The 18,990-nt window shown below is 34.0% G+C and overlaps 1 protein-coding gene across 1 annotated transcript in view; it reads right to left on the minus strand.

Annotated features, from left to right (window-relative positions):
* LOC150101174 (DEP domain-containing protein 1B-like) overlaps window positions 1–18,990 on the minus strand; it is a 171,005-nt gene that overhangs the window by 101,228 nt on the left and 50,787 nt on the right. The window contains exon 5 of the mRNA XM_090401267.1: window positions 2,456–2,586. Coding sequence (XP_090257393.1) covers window positions 2,456–2,586 — 131 coding nt within the window. The remainder of the gene's footprint in view (window positions 1–2,455; window positions 2,587–18,990) is intronic.

Raw genomic sequence — 18,990 nt, forward strand, 5'->3', positions numbered from 1 at the left:
ACTGAACTAGCCGTGTACAAGAAAACTGTTTAAACCAATTTAAATGTATGGATCCAAGTTGTGTTAGAAAAAAAATAGCTGATCAAAATTTGGAGACCACTGTAATGAAAATTCCAAAAAAAATAGGTGAGTAAACAGATGACATCAGTCACAGAATCATGTTAAAAATGAAAACATTAAGAAAGAACCTAACATTATCAGCATTCAAGAACATGTGAGCTAAGCTAATCTAAGGTGGTATAGTCACTTAAACAGAATGGAAAGGCTAGCAAAACAGGTGTTTGATGTAAGGATAGGAGAAAAAACAGTGGTTCTTAACCTGGGGTTGCAAGAAAGCATTTCCATGGGTGTGAGAGAAGTTTCTAAATTTTGACGCAGATTCGATGGACGGCAGCTATTTAATAAAAGATGATCTTATTGAAATATAAGCCAATGCATGTATTCAAATGGAATTTGAAAAACTGGACTTAGAACAATTCTGGTGTACACAAAACTTAATCCACAGCTGGCAAAAGCAGCCTTGCAGATACTTTTACCATTTGCCACCACCACCATCTGCCAATACCTGTGTGAAATGGGATTTTCATCACTTTTGCACATAAAAACAAAAGCCAGAAATTCTTAAATGCAAATGATGACTTGCGCATGGCTCTTTCAAAAAAGGAGCCTCGCTTCAAAAGTATTATTAAAAATATAAAAAGTATCTCAATTTTTAATGGCTATGTTGTTTTGTATGTATATGTAAATGTATGTGTTTATTTTTCAATAAATAAATTATCTTGCAATAGATGTAATTTCCTAAATAAAGAAATAGAAACACATTTTTCAAAGGGGTGTGAGAACTTATTTTTAGATTCAAGGGGGTGCCGATTACTAAAAAGGTTAAGACCCACTGAGAGAAAAGAACAACTGGACAAATGTATATTATACTTGACAAAAATTATCATCATCATCATCAAATTCCTGCCATGTACCCTCAAGGGGTGTACAGGATATGACAGTACTACATGAAAAAATTACATCATTACTAACTGGGGTGCTTAAGGGTCAAAGCTGTATAACTGAGAAGAGACCTCCACATAGCCTTTAAAGGAATGCGGAGAACCGACCAGGGCTTCTGACCTAATGTCCAATCCTCACCTTCTCGTGGTGCACCCTGTTGGGTATCTACTTTGATACTGAACGAACGAGGATGGGCTGGCAATTTGGGATTTAGCCGACCAAATTGTATTCTTATTGGTTAAACCAAAATAAAAAATGATGGTACAACATGACAAAAATTATATTTGTTTTAATCCTATACCCAAGCGTAAGCATCAGTGTGAAATAACTTCATGACTAGTCAACTTATATAGAGGCTGTTGACTTAATATCTTATAATGCAAAAATGTTATGGAACAGGTCACTACCCAGACCAGTTTTGACCTTTACCAAAGTCCCTGTAGACTAGAAAACCAGTTGTGAAGTTAATTCATGTTTGTGGAGAAACTTTCTAAAACCACTGGACAAAAACAACCATATCTAGGTGGATTGATACAGTTATGCCACAGAAGATTATTATTATCATCAACAGACCTCCATGGAATCAAGAGACTCATCGTGAGAGGTCCCACTCTCACAAACACAGCTCATCATACCTCGACTTAAATGCATTCACTGTCCCTGCACTCGCCACACTCAGGCAATGCATTCCAATCACCCATCTTTCTCCATGAAAAAAATCTATTCCTCACCACCTTGTTCACATCTACCTTATACAGTTTCCAGGGATGGTCTCTTGTTCTCTCCCATCTCCAGATTTTGATGAAAAATCTTAGCCACGTTAATCTGGTAATTACTCCTTACCAACTTATACATCTTGATTATGGCTTCTCTTCCTTCTATTCACTATGTTCTTTAATTTGCATTATCTCAATCTGTCCTCATATTCCACATTCCAGAGACCAGAAACCAACTTAGTCAATCATCTCTGGATCTTCTCCTACATCTCATCATCCTTTTGAAAGCCTGGCAACCAAATCTGTGCATAGTAATCCATGAACAACCTGATCAGAGTCTTGTATAATGGAATCAAAACGTTCTTATTTCTATACGTCAGTTTTCTCCACATCAAAATAGAAATGAAATGTTTATAATCATACTGAAGACCTGGGCATAACTGATTAATTTGGAAGAAAACTGTTGTAGGTAGCTAGCAATAATGCAAACTTAATCATGTAATATTATCATGGCATGCTAGTGAGGGTACTTATAAGAAATTTGATGATGATAAAAAAAAATCGAGTTCAATGTTTTGTTTTGTTTTTAAATTTCTATTTTGTACACGTGGATTTGTATTACATTAATCATATTTCACACAGACAATAAAAAGGGTATGTATATGTTACATAAATTCAAATCAAACTGTGTGCAAATTAAAGTAAAACAACAAAAATAATGTTATCTACATTATTACCTGTTTTATCTGCTAGTATGACAACTCCATTTTTGCTAATTCTTTTCATATTATGCATAATAATTTTACCACTGATTATTTCAGGATCTATCAGATGATTCAGCCTATTTATATCTAATAGTGTTTGCAATCTATTTAAAAAAAAAAAAAAAATGGAAATGAGAAATTTACAAACTAACGAACATCTGTAAACCATGATGTTACTTTTTTGAAAAATACCATATGAAATTCTACTATTAAATTACAGTTCTGTTAAAATTACTTTTAACAAGAGCATTTTTGCAGATATGTTATATACCTTCAGAAATATCCATAATACAAACTAAGCATTATGCATATTATACAATGTGAGTATAAAGGCATCAAAGACAATGAAGCAACAGAAAAAGAACTGTCCAAGCAATGGACCAACAAACTGTAGGGTTGACATGTTCATTATGGAGTAATATTTTAACAATTTAGTATCCAGTTGGCAATTGCATAATGTTTTGTTTCAATTTTTTAATATTTCATTAATATTAAATATTTCTAATACATATTGTGTGTGTGTGTGTGTACACAGAATTAAAATGGAATTAAAAAAGCAAAAGCAGCATTTTTCCAAATATACCATATACAAGGAAACAGAAATCTGAAAACAAAAAGCTAAAAGTAAGAATCCTGAAAACAATGATCTGGAGCATGGGGACATATGGATGCGACTCCTGGACAATCAATAAGGAGATGATTAACCGACTGAATGCATTTGAAATGTGGTGTTTGAGAAAAATGGATCATATCAGTTGGACTGAAAGAGTGAGCAATGAAGAGGTTCTTAAAAGATTCAAGGTGAAAAGAGATTATATTCGAAGTATTCAAAGATATCCAAAATATATATTCAAAGAAGAAAAATATTGTTTGCAGGACATTTAATGAGGGTTCTTCTGGAGAGCTCCCCAGAATAGTATTGCAGGGATTGGTGGAGGGAAGGAAAGGAAGACCACGACTGCAATGGAAATGCAACATCAAAGACTGGAAGAACACAAGTCTTACAGAAGCAGGAGACAGAGAGGAATGGAAGAAGACTGTTCATCAGCTGTAACCCTCTCAAAAGAGGACACAAGAATGGATTAGATTATATATGGTCACATGTACACCATACTTGAAATAGCAGAGGAGTAACAATCAGAAAGATTGTACTGAGATTCACAATGGCAGAGAGGATTAAAAACAATTTCTGTTGATTCCAAAATTTTCCTTTCAAGCTCATTACAGCTATATGATTTCTGATCTATCCCATTTCATTGGGTGTGCAATGAATTAGTCATCATCGAGATCAGCAGAATCAACATCAATGGATAGAGTTGAAACCTTGATTCTATTACAGGTGATACTGTTAACATGCACTTTTGTACATATCAAATAATCATGAATAATAGTCAAATTTGTGAAATGTATAGTAAAAGACATGAGATATTGAGCTAGGAAAGGGACAACTCAACATCTCCTCAAACCATGAATAATTTTCACGTTTATAGATAACAAGTGAACAGTAGATTTTTAGGTCACAGGTTTTATTTTTATATCAATGTCATCAACACATAAGCCACTGATATGACATTCAATGATAACACTTCTTTCAAAATCTTTCTCCACACACTATTCACAACATACAGATGAGATTGTGCATCTTTATATTTTGAATAGTGAAATCAACTTTGGAGATATAAAGGTAGAAGGATTCCACAATACTCATTTCTACATAGCATAAATAACAGTGGAAATAGTATACAATCAAACTTATGATTTCCCAGAGAACATCTTACAGCATATCCTTCAATTTAATTGCTGACTTACACCTTAAATAATGAGATTTTATTATATACAGTAAACTAATATATCTTATTATATATATATATATATATATATATATATATATATATATATATATATAGCAGAATCTCGTTAATACAAAGTTCAAAGAACATACCATTTTAGGTTTTGTAATAACAAGGTCTGCCAAAGACCATTTTCTTTGATACTTGTTTTAACTTAAGACATCTAACAATAATATTTTATTTAAATTTTCTTTCATTTATAAGAGAAATCCATGTGAAAAGAAACAACTGTAATGAAAATATATAATTTCTATAATACTGTATAAGCTACTATAGTAAGAGCATAATCAAGTATTAAAGGATACACAAAAATCAACAAACTCTAATCAATTAATCTAATTTAAAGAAATAATCCATTTTCAAATGAACAGTTTTTTTTTTTTAAATCATATATGCATTCTTAACAGCACAGATATTGTTAAATGCAAGTTATTTATATTATTGAAAGCCAGTGCATTTCCTATGTTCAATTCATTTTTGGAATCTTTTTTAAGGAGGCAACATGTGCATGCCCTTCATTTTTATTGCTAGTAATAACAAAAATGTTATTCTGCTACATATTAAGGTGAAAACATTAGTATGCACCTTAAACTCCTCAAAATTTTCCAAACATTTGTGGAAATCACAAAATATACCTTAATTCATTTTTAGTGGACAAAAACATAGTTCTGCTGATTACCTTTTTTTTTTTTTTTTTTTTAAATTTTATGTAGGTTGTCCTTTAATTCCTTCATTGTTATATCATTTAAAGCATTTTGCAAGTTTTTAGTGTAATTTTTTTTTAGTATTATCTGTACCATCATATTACATTGTGGTTTGCCATTGTTAGCATTCAGGAATGTGTTAGTAGAACTAATCTCAGGTGGTATGGTCACTTAAACAGAGTGGGAGAGGAAAGATTAGCAAAACAAGTGTTCTTTGCCAGGTTGGCAGGAAAAAGACCCAGAGGAAGACCAAGATTTAGATGGATTGATAGAATAAAAAAACAGCTTAAAAGATAGAAATATAAGATCTGATAATATTGGAATCTTGATAAATAAGATTAATTTGGGGGAAAATTGTTGATCAGTAGTAAGTAATGGTGAAACTTTTTCATATATAGTTTCATATAATAGTTTAATTCATGTTTGACTTGCTTAAATATTTTATTTTCTAACTAGTGAGTCTTATTTCTCTTAAGCATTTCATTTCAAATGCTCTGATTTTCTGTATTTCTTTCTGGCTGAGTCTCCATGTCTCAGCTCCATATATTGCTGTAGGTATAATAATGGTTTTTATAGAGTTTTAATCTGAGGCTTTTTGAAATGCTATTATTTTCTATATTTTGTTTAATTTATTTATATTAGACCATTCTTTGTTAAGTCTGTATTTTACTGTTTCTGTATTGTCAAGGTTGTGAGCAATGAGACTTTAAAGCAATTTACAAGATATGTAAAATGTAAATTGCTTTACTAGTTCAAGTATATGATTTTCTAAGTTTATTGAAAATTTTTCCTCGTCTCTTCCTATTTTCATTGTTTTAGTTTTGCTTAAACTGATTTTCATTCCTAAGGTTTTGCATTCTTCATTTAAAAAATTGTTATTGTCTTTTCCAATTGTACTCTAGATTTTTGCAAGAATAATATCATCTTCATATTTAATACGATTGATATCCATGCCACTTATCTATAGACCTGGTTCTTCGACTATAGTTTTGGTACTTCTTCGAGGTACATAATAAATAAATTTTGTGAGAGTGGGAAACCATGCATAAATCCTTTTCCTAGTTTGAATTTGTTTTTATTTTATAAAATTTTTACATGTACTTTAGATTTTGAAAAGGGTGCTCTACAATGGATGCAGCTTTTTGTTTAAAAATACTTATAGAGTAAAGAAGAGAATTTAATGTAGAGATTCACCTTTTGTTTAAAATTATGAAAAAGCATTTGATAATGTAAAAAGACATACTGTTTGATATAGTAAAAAGAATAAATATACCTAATATTTTACTACATGCAATATTGGATATATACAAAGATAATGAAATAAAAATAAATGAAAAAATGTTTGCTTAGGTTGTTTTCAGACAACACTTTTTAATATTTATTATCATTACACCAGACACCCCCCCCCCCCATGGAGGCAAAAGACTCCTCATGAGAGGCAAACACTGCTACACACAAAGCCCATAAACTGTGCTTTAAACTCATTCAATGTATCTGCATTCACCTCTGCATTCACCCCAATGTCAGGTCAGGCAATGCATTCCAGTGACACCACTCTCCATACAAAGAACCTACCCTTGCTCACACCCTCCTTATACAACTTCCAGGCATGTCTCCTTGTTCTACCTACTTCTCCCATTCTACAAAAATTTCTTCCACATTAATGCGATAACAACCCTTTACCAACTTAAATGTCTCAATTATATCTCCTCTCTCCCTACTATTCACAAGGCTTTGCAAATTTCATTCCTTCAATCTGTCCTCATATCCCAAAGACCAGTTACGACCTTAGTCATTCTTCTCTGGATCCTTTCCAACATATCCTCATCACCAGGGGACCAAACCTGTGCACAATAATCTATATGAGACTTGATCAAGGTCTTATACAAGGGAACCAGAATCTCTTTATTTCTACATGTTAAGGTCCTCTGCATCATTGTCATAATCTGATGTGATATCTTTGCCACTTGGGAAATGTGACCTCTGAACTTCAGATCCTTGTCCACCACCACCACCACTCCAAGGTCTCTTATCTTCTCAACTTCCTCCAAAATTTCCCCACCAAGCCTATACTTTGCATCCCATAGTTGCCTACCAAATTTCAGAACCTTACACTTGGCAACATTAAATTAACAGTTCCATACTGTTGCCCACTCTTACAATTTATTCAAATCCTCCTGGAAGGCCACAACATCTACTTGATTCCTCATCACTCTCCCCAGTTTTGAATCATCTGCAAAAAGTTGTGTATCACCAGTTAAACCTATCCCAATATCACTAATATACAAATTAAATAACAATAGTCTCAAAACTGTCCCCTGTGGCACACCACTAGTGACCATCCTCTTTCAAGATAGTGTCCCCCATAGACAACTTGCTAATACCTATTAGATAGCCATTCATCTATCCAACTCACTAGTCTATCATCCAATTCCATCTACTTCAGTCTAGTGACCAACTTGTGGTGCAGAAATCTATCAAAAGCATTTTGTGCAAAATCTAAGTATACCACTAGATATGCATCTCCCTTATCCAATACATTCATCGCCTTGTTATAGTACATAAGCAAGTTTGTAAAACACAACCTACCTTTAGTAAATCCATGCTGATAAGAACAAAGAATATCACTGTTATCAACCCATTTTTGTAGCTTCTCTCTCTCTCTCACTAACCTTAACTACAACCAATACCTTAACTACAACTCCAGCTATACAGATTGACTTATAATTTGCTGCTTTATCACCACTTTGTGAAGTGGAACAATTTTGCCTTACTTCCACCACTCCTTGTGCTGTTGCAAGACTCGTGTAAAATAGGTAGGCCAATGCAGATGTCAACTTCTGTTGATGTCTGGTGACATGTGGTGATATGTCATCAAGTCCTACTGCCTTATTGACATCTAGCTTATTTAACTCCTTATATACCTCTTGTTTGCTCACCATTAAGTCTTCTCTCATTTATTCTCTACACATGCACTTCTGATTCACACTGAGGATGAAACACCTGATGAAGTGCTCATTGAACATCTCAACTATGTCCTCTGCAGCAGTCACCAATCTTCTACCTTCATCTGTTAACAGCATCTTACCATAGTCATTCTTCCTTCTACTTGCCACATATCGAAAAACTCACGAGGATTTTTCTTAGCCTGATTTGCTCATTTCTGCTTGTACTATACTTTTGTTGTCCTTATTGAGTCTTTCTCTCCTGGCCTGCTTTTTATACTCTTCATGCAATTAATTATTCCCATTATTCATCTTGTGCTGCTTCCACAGTGCCTTCTTCTTTCAGATTTCATGTTTAATCCTCTCATTCATCCATCTTACATCTACCTTATTCAGTCTTTCGACTTTCAGAATACATTCATACATTGATGCTGTTATGTATTTCTTTGTCAGTTCACAAGCAGCATCTATTTCCTTACCACCCAACTCCTCATTCTATGCTATAGCTCCAAGCTGTTTCCTAAGCTTGACATAATCACCAACCTTTTACTTCCACATATATCCTTTCCTCACAGAAGTCTTCACAAGGCTAGCCACAACTCATATGAATCCTTCATGATCACTCTCACCAACTGATGGGAAATGCATAACCTCACTCACTTTCAACAGCTATAATTAAAATCATCCATAATAATCACCCTCCCTTGTTCCCTAACCGTTACTTAGGCATTTCTTCATAACCACCCTCCACATTCCCTGGCCTATAGCAACATTAACTAAATATCTCTTCCTGTCAACCTCCACCTCACACCACACTACCTCATGTGGACATAATTCCCCTGCTATTATTAGCAACACTCCCCTCCTTTTTCTCCTTTCTATCCTTGCAAAAAACACTGAACCTTTCCATTTCTATTTCCATTAGGATATTCCAATGATTTGGGGCTGAATAAATTCAATCAGTGAAACAATTTCATCTCCCTTATTTCTGATACTACTGGCATTTGTAAATAAACACAGCAGTCCTATCCAAGCCACTTGTTGGTTGAGATTTTCCAATCACACCTGCTCTTGCCAAAGCATTTTTATTACTACTTACCACATATATCTGCTCAGATTCAACAATCCCACTCAAATCCCAACTATTCTATTTTTATACTGATCATCCCCATACATACATACACACACACACACATTCACCACATTCTCTCCCCATGCCACATCTCCCTGTCCACTACCATTTCCCTGTTTCCCACAAAATTTATATTAATGAATATCAATACAGAGGAACACTTTAAATAACCTAGGTATAGAAATTTCCCAGAATAATGAAATATGTTATTATTTGCAAATGATCAGGTAATAATATTAGATAATGAAGACAATTTACAAAGAGCCATCCAATCCCATCTACTTCAGTTTAGTGACCAACTTGTGGTGTGGAAATCTATCAAAAGCATTTTGTGCAAAATCTAAGTTTACCACTGGTATGCATCTCCCTTATCCAATACTTATTTTATAGTACATAAGCAATTTAAACATCATAGTAGAACAGTTCAAAATGAAAATATCCATAGATAAAACTAAAACAATGGCATTTTTTGGACAAATTCCAGTTAAAAGTAAATAATTATTGATAATAAAACAACAGAACAGATAAATACTTTAAATTATCTTGGATATGAAATAACATATAAAGGAGAAAAAGACATAAAACTAAAAATTTCAAAATTTTTAGATTATAGACTTGATAAATAGAATGCTCAATCTGAATATTATAAAAAGAAAAATGCTTGAAAATACAGTGGTATCTTGCTAATCCGAACTAATAAAAACCATGCTCGTTCGGATTAGCGAATTTTTGCACAAGAGACAACAATAACTAGTGTTTAAGACAAAATAATCAGATTCTAATGGTACATCAATTTATTTCTGTAAATAAATGTAGTATCTGATAGAAAAAAAGCTGCTATACTGTAATGTAAAACTTAAAAAAATAATACAGTACACAAGTTTATTTTAGTAAAAAATTTAGTTTGTACCTGTATTGTTGAAGATTCTGATTTAATAAAACTGCAATAAAAAACTATCAGTACATAACTTAATTTGTGTAAAAAATATTACTTTCTTATACAAAACCCACAAAAAAGTTTCACAAAATAACACAAAAAGTTACTTAAGTATAAAGAGCTAATAAGCTTCATTTCAGCAATGAAAACATTACTTAAATTAAGGGGATATTAAATCCCACATAGTTTTAAAACCGAATAAGAAACTCAAAGTCCGGTATTGTACTACGTACTAGGATCACTTGCATTGGCTAACGCTAGTGTCGCCGATACTTTATAGTTTACTATATTCGGCAAGAAACTCTCTGATTCCAATCTTTGAGTTTCTTATTCGGTTTTAAAACTATGTGGGATTTAATATCCCCTTAATTTAAGTAATACAAAAAAGTTTTTTTTTTATTTCTTTGTAAAAAAAGTCACTGATTTTCTTTTGCTTCTTGGAAGCTAAACTTTTTTACAAATGCTTCTTCTCGGAGCTGCATTAGCAATAAAATTTTGTGGAATGGCGTATCATTCTGCTTAGCCCATTCTATACACATATTAAAACTGTCAACTGCCTCTTTATGTGTTACTTTTTTTTCCATTCCGTAACATCTATTTGTGAAATTTCAACATCTGGATTTATATTTTTAACCAAATTATGCACATTTTGAATTTCCTCTTTTTGTGTATTACCATAGTTATCTTGGTAAATTCAAGAAGGCCACAGTTTTTTTCCATGACGCTAGAATTGCTTCAGGTTCGACGGCTTCCCAGGCAAACGTGAACACACAATAAATCAAAATAGACCTACAGTATAACCGTACAATCGACAACATGAAAAAACACTCTACTGTAATAAAATAAATAATAATAGTTAAAATAATAATTATTAAATAAAAATAATAGTACACGATATATTAATATATAATAAATAAAACTTTTTTCTTTCAAACCGCAGTTCGGATTACTGAAGGGTTCGGACTAAAGAAGTCCGGATTAGCGAGATACCACTGTATACAATAATTTAGCAGTACCTACATTATTATATGGCAGCAAAATTTGGGCAATAAATAAACAAGATAAACAAACAATAAAAACAAGTGAAGTAAGATTCATGAGAAGAACTGCAAAATGCACATTATTACACAAAAAAAAATGAAGACATTTTAAAAACTAAAAACAAAAATCAATACAAGAAAAACTAAACAAATACAAACAAAACTGGATAGAACATATACAAAGCGAATGGCCAACATCCGATATCCTAAACAATCCTATCCCAAGTGTAAGCAAACAAAATTTGCACATAATAGTTACTTCATGACTATCCTTGTATATAGAGGACATTAATTTCAATTCAATTCAATTGTTTCAGTATTCCATAATGCACAACATATTCCCTTTCAGATGCATGTATCTTCTTCTTCAACCTTCTGGTTCTGTCCACTGCTGGACGAAGGTCTCCCCCATGATTTTCCAGATCACTCGGTTTTCTGCCTCTCCCGTCCATCTCACTCCTGCAATTTGTTCAGTTCATCCCTCCACTCTCTGTTGCTTTTCTAGTCCATCTCACGTCACTGCATCTGGCAATATGGCCAGCGCATCTCCACTTAGCCTGTTTAATGTATTTTACAATATCCATGACATCTGTTTGAGATCTTATCCAGGTATTTGTCTTCCTATCTCTTAATGTTATTTTTAGCATACTTCTTTCCATGCGATGTTGTGTTGTTCTCAGCTTTTTGTTTAAGGCTTCTGTTAAAGTCCATGTTTCTCCTCCATATGTTAGGACAGGAAGTATGCATTGGTCGAAAGCTTTCCTTTTTAGACTCATAGGGATGTTACTTCTGAATATGTCTCTCATTTTCCCATAAGCCATCCATCAAGGTGAATTCTTCATTCAATCTCTTTTCTTTGGCACTCCTCAAATGATAACAATTGGCCCAAATATACATATGAAGTAACTTGTTCTATTTCATGGTTTTCAACTTTGACAGTTCTATGGTTAATATATTTATTCATCATTATTTTTGTTTTATTTATTTTTAATCCAATTACTCTGGAGGTTTCATTTAGCTGATTTAGCCTTTCTTCCAGAAAATTTAGCCATTCTTCAAGATTATCTGCTATTAAGGACAATATCATCTGCAAATTTCAGATGATGCAGCCTTTCTCCATTTATGTTTATTCCTTTTGTTTCCCAATCAAGGCTTCTAAAGACTTCCTCTAGTGCAGTTGTAAATAATTTGGGAGATATGGTGTCGCCTTGCCGGACGTCTTTTTGTATTGGGAACTTTCACTGTTTTTATATAATTTAATTACAGAAGCTGCATTATTGTAAATATGTTTTAGTGTTTCAACATATGTTGAAAGTTTATTTTTCACTTGGTTAGAGTATAATAAATTTAGTTTAATCCTTTATCCAAGTGTGAGCAAAACAAAGTTTGCACCTGAAAGTATCTTCAGGACTGGAGTAAGGTGGTACAACACCAGGGCAACTTGTTGCAAAGGTGGAGCAAGCTACCAACAATCCTATCTCAGTATCTCCTATAATGCAAAACACATCTCCTTGCGGATATGTCTAATGTTATGCATTAAGGGACGGGCCACTACCCAGACTAGTTTCGACCTTTATTGAAATAGGATTGTTGGTAGCTTGCTCCACCTTTTGCAATGAGTTGCCCTGGGTTGTACCACCTTACCCCAGTCCTGAAGATACTTTCAGGCGCAAACTTTGTTTGCTCACACTTGGATAAAGGATTAAACTAAATTTATTATACTCTAACCAAGTGAAAAATAAACTTTCAGCATCTTTCGCTAAATCCAGAATAATTTATTAAAAAAGGGTGGCACACCAATTGGCAACTCCTATAGGTAGAGATGACCTGCTAATGCTTCTGCCTGGTATCTCCATTTCTGAGCCTGGCTCCCACTGAAGAGACCTCAATAAAGGTCGAAACTAGTCTGGGTAGTGGCCCTTCCCTTAATGCATAACATTAGACATATCCGCAAGGAGATGTGTTTTGCATTATAGGAGACCTGGTGTTGTACCACCTTACCCCAGTCCTGAAGAAACTTTCAGGCGCAAACTTTTGTTTGCTCACACTTGGATAAAGGATTAAACTAAATTTATTATACTCTAACCAAGTGAAAAATAAACTTTCAACATCTTTCTCTAAATCCAGAGTAATTTATTAAAAAAGGGTGGCACACCAATTGGCAACTCCTATAGGTAGAGATGACCTGCTAATGCTTCTGCCTGGTATCTCCACTTCTGAGCCTGGCTCCCACTGAAGAGACCTCAATAAAGGTCGAAACTAGTCTGGGTAGTGGCCCTTCCCTTAATGCATAACATTAGACATACCCGCAAGGAGATGTGTTTTGCATTATAGGAGATACTGAGATAGGATTGTTGGTAGCTTGCTCCACCTTTGCAACGAGTTGCTTGGTGTTGTACCACCTTACCCCAGTCCTGAAGATACTTTCAGGCGCAAATTTTGTTTGCTCACACTTGGATAAAGGATTAAACTAAATTTATTATTGTTTCAATATATGGTTTCTCAGTTCCCTGGGTTTCAAGTGCTTTTAGTGTTGCAGATGTTTTAACTGAATCAAATGCTTTTTCGTAGTCTACATAGGCCAGACATAAGGGTTTATTGTATTCAATTGATTTTTCAATGAGCTGTCTTAATGTGTGAATATGGTCCAAGTATTGTAATTTTTTCCAAGTCCAGTTTGTTCATAGGATTGCATTCCCTCTAGTTTAGATTTTATTCTATTATTTATAATTTTTGTGAAAACTTTATATATATGGTGGGGAGTGGGCTTATAGGTCTGTAGTTTTTAATTTCTTCCTTATTGCCCTTTTTAAAATTAATATTAGAAGTGAACTGTTCCAATTTTTTGGAATTTTTCTGTTTTAGGCATTTATGAAAGAGTTTAGTCAGCTATTTGATTACAGGGCTTCCTCCCACTTTTAAGAAGTCTACCATAATTCCATCTTCTTTTGGGGCCTTTCCATTCTTCATTTCTCACAGTGCCATTTCCCCTTTGCCTTGTAAGATCTCAGGGGCATCAGGTTCTTCCTCACTCGAGTTATCCATAGATGATTCTTGGATGTCACGGTCTTCGTCTTCATAGAGTTCAATATAAAATTCCTGAATTCTTTTGATTATTGCATCTCTATTTTTTATAAGTTCACCATTTTTTCCTCTTACAGCATCTATTTCCTTTGTTCCAACTGATAATGTTCTTCTTAGGACCTTCATATTACTAGTGTTTTTTTAATTTTCCTAGTATTATATGATCTAAGTTCATGTTTCATCTTTTTAAGTATAGTTTTACAAATTTCTGCACATTCTATTTTATTTGAATATGAGATTTGAACGACACCATATTCTATATGGTGTCGTTCAAATCTCTTTTCTTCATCAGATCTAAGGTTTCCTGTCTTAGTTTTTCCTCTCCTTGTTGCCTTTTTTACACCTCCTATTTCTAGTGCACAATTCAAGATAGATTTTGTTAATATTTCATTAGCATCATCGATGGTAGTAGCTGTGTTTAGCTTTTTTAGTTCATGTTTGAGTGATCCTCTATAACAGCTTTTATTGTGGTAGAAATTTTGTAGATTCATTAAATGAATCTACAAAAAGGAAGTGCTTAATAAATAAAATTTATTAAGCACTTCCCTGTATTAAATCTATTAAGCACTTCGGTATTATTTATTATACATATCTTCTGTTGGGGAGGGTGAAGTCTATTTCATTATAAGTTTGTCCATTTGGGCTTCTCTAAGTCCATTTTCGGTTGACTTTCTTCTTGAAAAAGCTGTTCAATAATAAAGAGGTTAATTTTTCTTCTGCGAATTCAATAAGTCTTTCTCCTCTTTCATTCCTCTGTCCAAATCCAAATTTACCAATAGAGTTCAGGTGGTCATCTCTACTTCCAATCTTGGCATTAAAGTCACCCATTATAATTATGTAGAATTCTTTAGAATTATTTAATGTGGATTCTAATGTTTCATAGAAATCTTCTATCTCTTCATCTGGATGGTCCATAGTTGGGGCATGTACTTGTATAATTTTCAGTTGGTATCTTTTATTTATGAAGAGACTTAGTTCAGCTATTCTTGATGTTATTTTATTAACAAATAGGACAGTGTCCTTGATTGTTTTATTTATTAGGAATCCTACACCACCAGTTGAGTTTCTGTCACATTCACAGTGGTAGAGTAGATGTCCATCTTTTAATCGCATGAGAGTTTCTTCTTTCCTTCTTATCGCTGAAAGGCCCACAACGCACATATATTGCTATGCATTATGGGAATGGTCACTATCCAAACTGGTGCTGACCTTTAGTGAGGTCTCATCGGTGAGAGCTAGAACAAAGAAGATACTGAGGCCGAATTAAAGCACAAGTCATATTTTCCATATAGAACAAGTAAAATGGTGTATCACCAATATTATTAAAATATTCTGAATCAGAGATAGTTATAAAAATATCTGGACAGTGACATTTCCCATAATGCATAGTAACATACATACATACTGAAAGGGAGTGTGCCGTGACAATTGATGAGAAGTCAACAGCCCCTATGCACAAGTAACCTAGTACTGAAGATACTTCACATGCAAACTTACATTTGACCAAAGGATTAAACAAGGATATAATTGTTTTTGTAAATATAATTTACATAGCTTGTAAGTAGTGCAATGTGCAATATACTGTATGTAGAGTTCCATGTGTGTGTGTGTGTGTGTGTGTGTGTATTATTATTATTGGCAACTCCAAGGAGCCTTAGACTCATCGAGGAAGATCCTAAACATTATGTCAAGAACTATTCAGCATTCAGCATTTGCACAGTATCTATCATACTTTGCTTTGAACTCATTCACAGTCATCGCACCCACAACAGACTCTGACAGCTTATTCCACTCATTCACCACTCTCCAAGTGAAAAACCTAGTTCTAACACCCTTGGTAACTACACTATTGCTCAATTTCCATGGATGGCCCATAGTTCTCCCACCATCAGACCTGTTCGGAAAACTTTCCTCTGAATTTTTCTTGTAAAAATCCCTCGGTAAATTAATGTCTCAATCATACCACCCCTTTTCTGGCTATCAACCAATTTTGTAACCCACAAATCTTCAACCTGTTCTCCTAAGGTTCATTCCACAGACCAGCTACCATCTTAGTCACTCACCTCTCTACCTCCTCCCCATCTCCAAGAAACCCTGGCACCCAGTAGTCAAGATGAGGTCTTAACAAGGCTCAATAAAGAGGAACAATAACCTGCTTGTCTCTGCTCATCAAAGTATTCTTCAGTAACCAAGTGATCTGATGAGGCTGATTTAGCCACTTTTGCTATGTGCCCCCCCCCCCTCAAACTTCAACTCCCTATCCACCAACACTCCCAAGTCTCTGGCTTTGTCAATTTCCTGGAGTATCGTTCCACCAATGTGGTATACTGCTGATAATCTTTTCACCCCGAAATGCATAACCTTACATTTTATATAAGGGCCTCCCTCGACTAACATCTGTTCGAGTTACGTCCTCTCAAAGATACGTCCGTGATCCCATAAGGGAATAAATAACATTTTCGGTTATACTTTTGAACAAGGAAGTGAGCATAAGGTAAGCACGTACAGTGGCAACCTCCCTCAGCAGTTGGCACATATCTTCAACAGTTCCTCTGTTGATTATGTGTTTGAGAAATGGGTTATTTGTGTATTTATCGTTAAATATTTAGTGATGTTTTGTCCAACATGGCCCCTACATGCACAATCAAAAAACCTAGTGAAGTTGCAAGTTATAAAGCAACATGAAGCTGGTAAGCCTGTCAGTGTGATTGCACATGACTTCGGATGGTCTCATTCTACAGTGACGACCATTTTGAAAAATAAGGATAAAATCGTAGAGGCTGTGAAAGGATCTGCTTCCATTAAATCGATGATAGTGATGAAGCAACAACAAGGTCTTATCAGTGATATGGAAAAGCTACTTGCATCATGGATAGAGGACCTGAACCAAAAGCACATACTCCTTAGCACCTAATTATGAATACGAATTCAATGCTTCTTCTGCTTGGTTCATGAGATTCAAGCAGCATTTTGCACTGCATAATGTCAAAATGAATGGGAATCTACAAGTGTTGAGAAGGCTGCCAAGAAGTTTGTGGAAAAATTGGATAAAATTATTACGGAGGAAAATTATTTTATTTTAATCTATATTAAATATTTGCTGTGGCAAATATTTAATGTGGATGAGATATTCTTGTTTCGGAAAAAAAATGCCCAAGTGGACATTCATTCACAAAAAGCTAAAATCTATACCTAGTTTCAAAGCTCTTAATGCCCATATTACAATTCTGTTATGGGTAATATGGCTGGATATAAACTGAAGCCATTTGTGATACTGCACAGTGAGAACCCACGAATCTTCAAAAACATTAGGAAGCATACTCCCAGTTCATTATCGAAGCAATAAGAAGTCATGGATGACTCAAAAATTGTTTGAGGATGCCTTAATCAACTGTTATGTGAGTGAAATAAAAAGCTATTATGTGAAAGAAAATTGTAGAATTTAAAATTTATAAATTTTAGATAATGCTCAAGGTCATCCGTCTTATAGCAGTGATCATCACCAAGTTCAAGGACATTTTTCTCCCTCCAAACACTACTTCATTGCATTGTTTTGTGCATGATTTTGGAAGTTAGTAAAAGTCTGAATCTCGAAGTGAATGATAACAACATATTTCAACTCATAGAAAGTTTCCCTGAAGAGTTGACCAATGAAGAATTGGTCAAACTGGAGGAACAACTGTTGCAGAAGAGGAAAAATGAGAAAAGGAAGAGGGAAAAGAGAAACAAGAGGTAGTTAAACAATTTACAGTGAAGGGTCTTGCAGAAATGTTTTTTGCAGTTAACGATGTTCTCAAAATGGCTGAAGACATGGATCCCAATGGTGAACGCTACTTAATAACAGAAATGAAAGTTACATGATGTGTTTGCTTGCTATGAACAAATTCATGATGAAAAGAAGAAGAGAAATAAGCAAAGCACGTTGGACATTTTCATCAAAAAAACAAAGAAGAGCCACAGCCTGATCATTCACACAGGGAAGATAATGAAGATGTGATTGTGGAGGAAGATTTGAGTGATTATTCTCCTGTTTTATAGTGGCAGTAACACACAGTACAGTTTTATAATAAGGTTTAAAAATTAAAATGAGAGTATACTTATTACGATTAAATCCCTAACCCCCTATAACTCTATTGATTTAATGTATCGACTTGCGTCCTATCAGATAGAATGGAACTCGGATGTAAGTCGAGGGATGTGACTGTACATATGGCATAACAGATTTACTCGACTGAGAGACATATTTTTTAAAAAGATTAAATGACTGAAAACTGAGAGATAAAAAGTAAAAAATACTGTTTTAATTCAGCACGAGTAGTTTATTTTCAAGAAGATTTCTTTGGGCACACAATAAGAGAGAACAACCAACAAAAAATTGTGAAAGAATAAAGGAGTCTAAACATCAAAGCGTGAGCGTAAAAAGTCTAAACATTAAAGTGTTAGTGTATGATTCTTTACACTAACGTTTTGATGTTTAGACTTCTTTATTCTTTTACAATTTTTTGTTGGTTGTTCTCTCTTATTGTGCATCCAAAGAAGTCTTCTTGAAGACTAAACTAGTCGTGCTGAATTAAAACAGTATTTTTTACTTTTTATCTCTCGGATTTCAGTCATTTAATCTTTTTTAAAAAATATATATGTCAAACACATTCCTAGTGATGACTTAAATATAAATGCTGAAATAGTTTAATTATGAAGTTATTTAACTCAAAACAGTAGTTGTGTCTTTTATTAAAGTCTATTTAAAGTTCATTTTTATATTATTTTAGTCTATTAAGTCTATTACAATAAGTACTGCTCACTGTTCATCTGCACT

This window comes from Typopeltis vanoorti, chromosome 12, assembly GCF_054136105.1.
Source record: "Typopeltis vanoorti isolate ZY-2024b chromosome 12, IOZ_Tvanoo_1.0, whole genome shotgun sequence".
Taxonomy (NCBI): Eukaryota; Metazoa; Arthropoda; class Arachnida; order Uropygi; family Thelyphonidae; genus Typopeltis; species Typopeltis vanoorti.